This window comes from Odontomachus brunneus, unplaced genomic scaffold, assembly GCF_010583005.1.
Source record: "Odontomachus brunneus isolate Ranch 3 - 2012 unplaced genomic scaffold, Obru_v1 Obru_scaffold_001, whole genome shotgun sequence".
Taxonomy (NCBI): domain Eukaryota; kingdom Metazoa; phylum Arthropoda; class Insecta; order Hymenoptera; family Formicidae; genus Odontomachus; species Odontomachus brunneus.
Window position 1 is genome coordinate 5873758 of NW_022639451.1, and position 10240 is coordinate 5883997.

At 41.9% G+C, this 10240-nt stretch overlaps 1 protein-coding gene across 3 annotated transcripts in view; it reads right to left on the reverse strand.

Moving 5' to 3' along the window:
* The window catches only part of LOC116853874 (neurogenic locus Notch protein), a 374683-nt gene that overhangs the window by 103184 nt on the left and 261259 nt on the right, over positions 1-10240 (reverse strand). For all 3 annotated transcript variants that reach the window (XM_032835177.1, XM_032835168.1, XM_032835186.1), the window contains one exon: positions 65-247. In XM_032835177.1, coding sequence (XP_032691068.1) covers positions 65-247 — 183 coding nt within the window. The remainder of the gene's footprint in view (positions 1-64; positions 248-10240) is intronic.

A 10240-nucleotide genomic window follows, 5' to 3' on the forward strand; every position in this document is an offset into this window, starting at 1 on the left:
GGGGGGGGGGGGGGGGGAGGGGGAGCGAGGGAGGAGATTGCGAGAAGAAAGATGCTTCACTCACCTGGCATACAGACGCAGCGAAATGTCCCAGGATCGTCCAGGCAGGAGCCGTCGTTCTGGCACGGATGCGACTCGCACTCGTTCACGTTCGTCTCGCATCGCGGCCCCGTGAATCCTTGCGTGCAGTTGCAGGCAAAGGAGCCGGGCGTGTTCACGCAGATACCGTCGTGCTCGCAAGGAGAGCCTGTGAAACATAAGAAAAGCGTGTGGTCAGTTAGCGTCGATCGAAGCACACGATGGAGACTCAACGCACAGTAGGGGATGATTTGTTTCAAGTCTGCAAACCGTCACAGATATGATGAAACTCATGTCTTAAAATACAAGGGTACATATAAGTATTAGTTGTTGGATACTTAGATTAGAGTTAGATTAAGTAGGCTGACGCAATGTGAGACTTAGAATATGTAATGTAAGATAGGAATAAAAAAACGTTACATATCGTCCAGCACTGACGCAGGACGAATCAGAACGAAGTACGTCTTGCCTCAGAGCAGGAGCGGTAATAAGATGATTTCGGCAGCAGTCGCTTAGAGGAGAGTAACGCGAACACACGTTTGACTGCGAGCGGCAGTTATTAGGCTTGCGTGCACGCGTGACTTTAGGAGCGGCTCAGTGCTCCGTCTATGAATTGAATGATCGGAGCGTTCGAATAAATTGTCAGAATTGTACGAATGATTAATAAATACCTGTTTGAGTAATATTAACAAAGCGGGCTTTCTAGACACCTTGTTTCGCGCAGAAATAGACTCCTGTTACAGTAATGTTTTGTTGTACCCGACTATACATGACACTAAGCTCCACGCATTTATTTATTGTTCGAACACGGAATACGGTGTCAACGGTTCGTACGCAGCAAGGTCCAAATTCAACCTTGAATCGAAATCCTTTCACTAAGCCCAGCACCACAGCTGGTACATTAACCTTGCAAATCATGCAATCACCTGAATTTCACCGAGCGTCCAAAATGCTGTCGCGCACTTCAATGGGATACGACTCCTCCGATCCCTCCGATATTTCCAAGACACGGAGCCGTTATTCGATCGCAACGATCACCAAGAATTTACTCACGAGAACGTCCAAAAAGAGAGCTCCGCGCGCTTTTATTACTCAGAGGCGCTAGTGATATGCAGCGTCGAATTTAAAAGGCGCAACCTAATTGCCACTGGCGCCGACAGATGTCGCCAACGACTAGAAATTTCTAGAGACCCTATAGTAAGAGTCTGGACAGTCTTGTCTTGTATTCTGTTGGTGTCGACAAAATATGGCGGAACCAATAAGGTGTTCGGAAATTATATTGGATGTGCAGTATTATTCTACTAGTAAGAATAGAAGAATTGATTAAAATAAGAAAACAAATTTGATTTTAAGTTTTATTTACATAAAAATTGCAATACAAAATAATATAATGTCATTTAATAGTAGAATGCATCGCCATAGTTTTACTACTGAAAAATTTATATTTTAATCGCCCTTTCTTGCAATCAATTTTTATGCGAAATCGAAATCTCATCGAAAAACCTTTCTCCGTACTATTAAAACAATTAGGTACGCAGCAGCCAGGCATTTTCTACAAAATTGTATGCAACTTGTAAATATAAAATACAGTATTAAAGGTTAGGAATTGATTTTTATAACAGCATGCATTTATAATACTTTTTTTCTATATATTTTACTTCATTACAATATTATATTATAAATTACCTGTTTTACTTGTTTGATATTTTATTATTGAATATAAGATTCACAAGATTTTTTTTCTTTGGATCACATCTATCTATATCATATCATCGCTGTTTATGTTTTACGACGCCATGTTTTATCGAACTAGAAAGACTGTCCAGACTCTTACTATAGGGTCTCTAGAAATTTCTTACGTACGAAAATTTGGCAAGATGTTGGAAACACGATGAAGCATCACGACTTGAGATCAAGTAGCGGAAAAGAGAATAGTGATTTCCTCAAAATCTGGAAAGCTGCCGGAGATACGAGAAGACATCGCGGCTCAAAATAAGGAAGAGGGTGATTCGGTTAAAATCTGGGAAGATGATACGAGAGAAGACATCGCGACTTGAAGTAGAGGGTGACTCGCTTAAAATCTGATAAGTTGTCGGGGACGAGAAAAAACGACGCAACGCGTCGCGGGAATCTCGCGTAGCCTTCGCGACATCGAACGGTTTAACGCGCTCAATAAAAGCGGCACTCTTTGACACATTCCGATCCGTACCGCTCTCCTTTATGACGACGATGACGCGTCGCTCGATATTCGTCTCGCCGGATAATTGCCGCTATATAAAATTCCGACGCGGGAAACGCGGCTCCTCGCTGCGACATTGAGAACAAATGTCGCTGATTTAACCAAACACCAAACTCTTGCAGCAGATGGTTTGTTGTTAACACGAGACAGCAAATGGCGCAATAGGAACAAATGATTTATTACTTTCAATTTGCCACTCTAAACCTTCTGTAATGGAGACATAAGGTCTGTTTTTTTTAGCTAAACTACCTAAACTCGTGCAATAAGTTGAAGTAAAACATATCTGTTTCACTTTAACTTATTGCACCAGCGTGCACCAGTTCAGACAGTTCAGTTAAAAAAAAACAGATCTACAATTAACCTAATTTAATTTAGGCCAAGTTCCACAACATTCGTTTAATTTTAACTACCAGTTAAGTCCCAATAGTGATTGGTTAATTCTGACTAACTCTCCTTATGTCAAATGCGATTGGTCAAGTCCAATGGAATAACCAGCCAGTTAAGTTAACAGAAGGTTGTGGAACTGGGCCTTAAATAGATAAGAACAAATGCGACTTGTATCTCAAGCAATATACGTTTGTTAAAATGATCAATAAGGAGAAATGATTTGCAGCGCTAATTATTCGATCTATTTCTCAGACAATCACCAAACATACTTTTGTTCTGATAGCCGAGGGATTTTTTCTCAGTGAATGTTGCGAGAACGGGGGACTGTCGTGGCTCCGCCTCGGTGAAAGTTCATCCGGTTTCGGATGCTCGGGACAGACGTCGCCGTCGTCGTGTGATATTCGCGTGTGCTGCCATTTTGAGTGAAACTTTTTCCTGTTCGGCGACGAGGTACGACTACGACGAGCGAGAAAAGAGAAGAAGGCCGTGGCGGAGACGCGCGAAAAGCGCTCCTCCTGTTCTTTCTTAGCCCGACAGCCCTTCGGTGGGCACGTCGGTGACTCTTAAATCGCGGCGGCAGCGGCGTGAACGCGACTCGCATCAATAATTAATAGCTGAATACGGCTCGGGCTGAATCTCGTTACGTGGCTTCGTGTATAGCGCGTTTCTCCGCCGCGGTTGGACCAACGAGAGAGGAACGGAGGATAGTACGCCTTAATTGGCGAACACACCGCCGACACTTTTTAGACGCCGCCATCAGGACGGGAGGGGGTAGGGGGAAGAGGAACGGACACTTCCTATACCCGGTTAACTCGACCATAAGGAGCATGCTGGTAGAGCATTCTCGAAGCAGCAACTCGACGGTTCGTTTAAAAGAGATCGCAATTTTGCCCGTGGAAGCCCTCTTTTCCCGGAGAAATACTCCCTCGCCCCTCGGCGCATTTCTTGTAATTGCCGCGAGATAATTGCTACGGGTCGTTGCGTATCCCGGTGTATCTCTCGCCAAATGAGCGGCGGAGGAGCGCTTCATTAGATGCGCACGCTCTCCTTTCCCTCTTTCCCCGTTCCTTCTCGACACGATAGAATTTCGCCGCGCGCTTCGAGTGCGTCGAAGTTATTTTACTCGTTCTGTACACGCTCTGTACACAAATATTCACTCGACGATTTAGAGGAGAATTAATTCTATGCAAGTGAAGAATCACTCGAATTCGAGTGACTCTCAGTGGTTACTCTATTTTTCGAGCGAAATCTCACTCAAACAGATTCAGAGAGAAGAATTTCTTTCGCGTTACTTCAAGCAAACCTTTAACCTCTTCGCTACGGCTGGACTTTCCGCGGAGCTGTATCTCTGTACGACAAAGTTCGACGCGGACTGCACGAAAACAATGCAGTACTGCGATTTGTGTCTGGTAATGCTTTTCATTATGCAAGCACATTAGAATAGGATAAACTCGGATAGAATGGCTATACTTTTTTAAAATGCAAAAAAATACATTTCTTATTGTTATTTCTTAATAGCGTTTGGAACGTTACTTCACTGAAGTCTACAATACATAATACCATCAAAGTTAAAAGAAAAATACTTCAGTGAAATTATTTATTACAAAAATATCAAAACATGAACATTGGCCATCTTATCTAAATGTTTAGGGCAAGATAGCCATAAGAAATAGATGACCCATACATATTTTATGTTCAAGATTCTGTATCTATTATTTTATAAAATAATGAAAAAAAAACATAATTTGACATATTCAATTTAGTATAGGATATTTAATACATATTATTTGTGAAAAATATAATATACATGTAAAATAGAAACCTCTATTACAAAACTTTAAATTTGAAATTCAACTTTTGATCAAAACATATTGCACATAAGATTTAATTACTGTAATATTGAAAGTAACTTTTGACATATAACGACTTTTGTTTTATAAATGTTAGAATAAAAGGCCATCTTACCCAAAATGTGAGTGAAAAACGGTTATAATAGTACTTATAAACAAATAGTGAAAATGAAAATAAAAATGCATATTATATTATAATTTACATACCTACTTTATATCTAACGTTGATTGCGATAATTGTAATTTATTCGACGTTACAGCAAGTTTTAGATACATGAGAAATTTTGGATACATGAGAAATTTTATAGATAATCGAAAATAAAAATGTAATGCAATATTCATAATCTTGCTATTTCCAAAAGTGTACGCACATACACTACGATAAATGTCGATTGTCTTTGTGACTTACACAAACGCAATGTTTTGCAATTATTAGAGAAATTACAGCCTATGGCCATCTTTCCGGTATGGCCATCATATTCGAGTTTATCCTACAGTTTAGATGAGTTTAAATAAATAAATTATAATTTATTAGAAATAAGATTGACGCCACTATAGTGGCGTACCATTCAAAAAGATGACATACGCAAAAGCCACTATAGTGGCGTACAGTATCTAAGAGGTTAAAGATACTACAATTAAATAATGTAATAATTGCAAAACATTGCATTTGTGTAATCAGTCACAAAGATAATTGACATTTATCGTAGTGTATGTGCGTACATTTTTGGAAATAGCGAGATTATGAATATTATACTATATTTTTATTTTCGACTATCTGTAAAATTTCTCATGTATCTAAAACTTGCTGTAACGTCGAATAAATTACAGTTAAGCTATCGCAATCAACGTTAGATACATAAAGTAGGTATGTAAATTGTAATATAACATGCATTTTTATTTTCATGTCTCGAGCAGCATATGATACTTTACGTAAACTTCCTGTATATTTATTGGACCACCGTTCATTTAGCAGTACACTTACTCTACGCGAGACGGCCAGGTGTTTTCTTCATCGTCCGTCTCATATCCGCAAGATACGCGCGCAATTAGCTGCTTAGACACACGCGGGCTTTTCTCGCCGATGACTGCGAACGGTCGCGAGCTTATAAAGAGGCGTCGCTCTTGCTCCTCTCGGTCGCATACCGTGCTCGTGCAATTCGCCGGCGGTTTTTCCGAGCCGGCGTAATTGCTGTCGCAGCCGCCGCGTGACGAGCGACGGGGGATGAAAGGGACGAAAGGGCGCGACGCGAAGAAACGTGCGTACGTGTGTCGTGAATGCGCCACGGAGCGTGCAAGAAACGCATTCCCGCGCCGTGTTCGCGATCGGCCGACGAGGAAGGAGAGATGACGAATCGCTCTCCGAGAATGCCACGTAGCGGGCCTAGTCACCCGAAGAGTCGCCTTTAATATGTCTCACCGCGTGTGCAGGTGGCTAAAAGAGGCTGTGACGCGAGCTCGCGACGAACAATACCGCCTGAAATCCGCCACCGCTGTCTCGGTGATTGTCGCCGAGACAACTCGAATTTTTCCGCGCAAAGAGAAAAGATCTTTTCCCGCGGAGAAATTTTCCGCATGAAATTCCGTCTTGAATAATGAGACGTCTGAAGACGTGTTTCAGACAGTAATTTAGCAATATGTGTGCGTTAATATATTTATATATAGCCTTATAAAATAAACTCTAAATTTATTATATAAACTCAGGGGAAAAATATCTAAAGAGTAAGAAATATTTATTCGTTGAATGGTAATAACATATTCTACTAATATTCTTACATCGTGAAAAAACTTCTTTCAAGTAGGAAGGTATATATTTTTATAAAATCGTTGCTTTTCAGGAAAGAAAGCAATTTCGTTCTATCTGAACGAAGAATTTAGGTGTAAATAAATATGTTATTAGTATCCATCGCGAATAAACATCTTTTTTATTTTTGAGATATTTTGTTGCTCGATGTACCGCGTGATTCGTACATGGAAAAAAGAGATGTGGTGCACCTAACAAAAAATATTTAGTTGTAAGCAAATAGCTGCATCATTCTACATATCTTATATGATAGTTATGTGTATGGTTGATTTGACTTACTTTGGTGTGTCAATTACATCAATGAAGTTGCGCGTGATCTGGTTGTGGCAACCAGAAATTAGTAAGGAAATCATTTTGCATAGACAAGCTAAATATCGATATAGTTGCATTAATCAATGCTATATTGCAAAGCAGCGATGTTAAAAAACAAAAGCAATTCACTACGCGCACAGCTAGAGATGTATACATGTGAAAACTGGTTCCGAGTGTATAAATATATATTTGTAGTTGCCGCGTAATGAGCCGCGTTAACCATGTATTATCACTGCTGCAACATAAATAACTCAGCCACTGCTCTTTGGTTACAGCAACCACGTAAATAGTTGTTCCGTATTTTACTATTGAATCTGATTGGCACAACCAGATTTCTGTATGGATCAACCATATTGTTTTTTCCGTGTATGAATGCAATTTCTGATATCCTTTATTTTTACACCGGTCTTTGGCATATTGATCGAACACATGGTTCTGCCCCAATTTCTGCATTCCGAAATTTTTGAATCACCAGCGCTTGGTGGTTTTGCAAACCCATGATGCCTGATCGAACTTCCCGACACGACCGCGGGCATAATTGGTCAGTTGCATGCGCCGCGAGGCGTAGTTTGCGAGTCGCGCGCGTTGCAACGCGTTGCATCGCGTTGCACCAAACAGCCGAGCCGGTGCAGTGGCTGGCTGCTCGTCCGTGGACTTCTTGCTCTCTCGCCGGGAGCGCGGCTCGCTTAAGGAACTTAATCTACCAGAAAATATGCAATCTAGATAATAACAGAGCCCCGGCTCGGGCGCGAGATCATTATGGTTGTTATTAAACTTAAAATAACAATTTAGCGTTTAATTAGATTCGTTCGTGGGGGCTCCGCGACGCGCGAGCCTTTTTCCCCCTTGAGAAAAGTGCGCTTCTGTGTACTCCGGGGCCGGAGCTGGCCCCTCTTCTCTCGCTCTCTCTCTCTCTTTCTCTCTCCTTTGGCTGCGCTCCTCCTTCGAGACGCGACTTCCGGCAAAATCTCATTATACTCGGCGCGCGCTGTCGTCGCGCGCAAACTACGTCTCTACGAATGCGCTTCTTGCTATGAACACGTTTTCTCCCGACCAGTCGATACGATTGCAACGTCGCTTCGACGTCTCCCTCAACGTATAATGCAACACAGTGTTATCGCGACAGTCGATAACGCACAGAAGATAACCCGCCTCGGGAAAGATAGGCAGGATATATCTCGGAGGAAAGAAAGTTCTCGCGGGTTCTTCGCGGCAAACTTGATTGAATCGATCTCACTTCTCTTGTCGAGAATGAGAACGAATGCACGAACTGACGTTTTTCGGGAAAATATTCGAGATAATTAAGACTTTAATTAATGCTTTAAGAATGCGATTTTAAGACTTATCACAACGTGCTCAACGCGCGCTCCTGAAATTTGACTACCTTCACCTGTTTATAAATAACGGAAAAATGTGAACAGGTCTATCTGTACGATTCGAGTGTGTCATCAAGTATACAGGCCTCTTGGTGATATCGACTTACCATTGTTGACGTTGCCAAATTCCGGTGTAATAATGGGCCTTTGTTTAGCCGGCAGGTAACAAAGCAGAGCTCGCGATGGCCGAGTGAGGGTCGTGCCATTTCAGCACGAAAACGAATAGGAGGAAACGAGAAGAAGGAACAATCGCGGGGACAGACTTCGTTGCGCGCATTACTGTATTTGCATTCGCGCGAAATTGGGTGAACTTTTGACACGTGAAAGAAGTAGTGGATTTTAAAAAATCGGAAAACAGAATTTTATACGTAAACTCTGAAAGATCAAATAATAGAAAAAAAATTATGCCAATAATATATGTGAAATGTACATAATAAAAATTTTCGCAGAGATAAATTTAGAAAAAAAAGATGGATGCAAGACGTTATGGTATAATCGGTTATAGTTACGCAAGAACGATCTAGCCCGCAAAATTATGATTTGAGTTTTTGTTTTATCAATGAGTAGTCCATATGTCTTTCTACATAAAACAAAGAAGAGCCTTATAAGTGCCAAAAATGAATTAAAAAGTTTTTATTTTCTACTAGCTACGCCATTTTTTACTATTTACGTCTTTTTTATTTATCTTTTTAAGAGTCAAGTTTGTCAACGAATAAGTTGGATCATTCTCACGTAACTACGATCAATTCATATTTTCTCACAGAGAAAAATATGGTTACATTCGCCCCCAGTAAAACTGTTTTGTAATTTTAACCACAAAAATAGTTAGAATAACTATCCTTCTAATAACACTTACTAAAACAATGATTATTCTAACTATTTAAATAGTTAGTGTTATTAGAAAGATAGGTATTCTAACTACTTGTGTGTATTAAAATTACAAAATAGTTTTGTTGGGGGCGAAAGTAATCATATTTTCCTCTCAGTGCTGAATCAAATGAAGAAGTTTGTTACTCGCGATGCACATATACGAAGAGTGTCAGAAATTCTCTGACATCCCGCCAACCGTCACCCCTTTGCACGATCAAGGATCTCAGGTGTTTCGATCCCTTTCAGAGCACCGAGGATGTAACTCAACACCGGACGACAACGAAAACGGCGACGGTGGCTGGCCGTCTTGTTTGCGGTGGTCTCTCGCTGCGAATAGCCCGGCGTTTTCAGAAATCCGGCGTAAATATTTATAAACCGGGAGAAAGAGGAGAAGAGGCGGTCACCTCAGACGACGGCGGTCTGCGTCGGATAAATTATGCGGAAGGTAAGATCGCGGCGGCGAGAGAGACGAAAAGGGTTCACCGCGAGAAGTGGATCTACTGGAATATTCGCATTCACGGATGTGCGATCGATCGGCCCTAAAACTAAAAAAAAAAACGCGAGGATATTTCCTATACCGCATGCCTCGCGGGTATACGCGAGAATTGCACGTTCGGATTAACACAGCGCGCGAACCTTAATACGACCACTCCCGGTTTATAGCCGCTCCGCGAGAATCCACGTAAATGCACAAATTGCTCGCAAGAAAGAGGAAAAGAAGAGGAAGGATTTCGTCCCCGAACGTTAATTAAACTGTCCGCGCAACACGCGGTCACACATTAAAAGGGTGGCGACTCCGCCGGATGAGGGTAGCTCCAATTATATCGAAATTCGCTTCGCTCTCCGATCTAATAAACCTGCCGATTAAATGGACCTCTAAATTCCCCCTTCATCCTCTCTCTCTCTCTCTCTCTCTCTCTCTCTCTCTCTCTCTCTCTTCGGCGAGAGCCGAGATTCCTCTTGAAAACTGGAATAATTAAAGAGCGACGAGGGAGGAAAGGCTAAGAGGTAAGCGGAGTCTTGATTTCCCTGACTTAACGCGGCGGTCTCCGGAGCGGGCTGCTATCTCAACTTATCGCGGAACAGGCATTAAGAGATCTCCTACGGCTTCGCCGCGAGTCGCGCACGTTCGTTCGGGCGTAGCTCTTAAGTTATTATTCCAAGTACAAGCGCGGCCGCGGGCGTGCGGCCGAGGGTGGCGATAAGTGCACGTTTCCGATGGAAAAAAGACCGAGAGAGAAAGAGAAAGAAAGAGAGAGAGAGAGAGAGAGAGAGAGAGAGAGAGAGAGAGAGAGAGAGAGAGAGAGAGAGAGAGAGAGAGAGA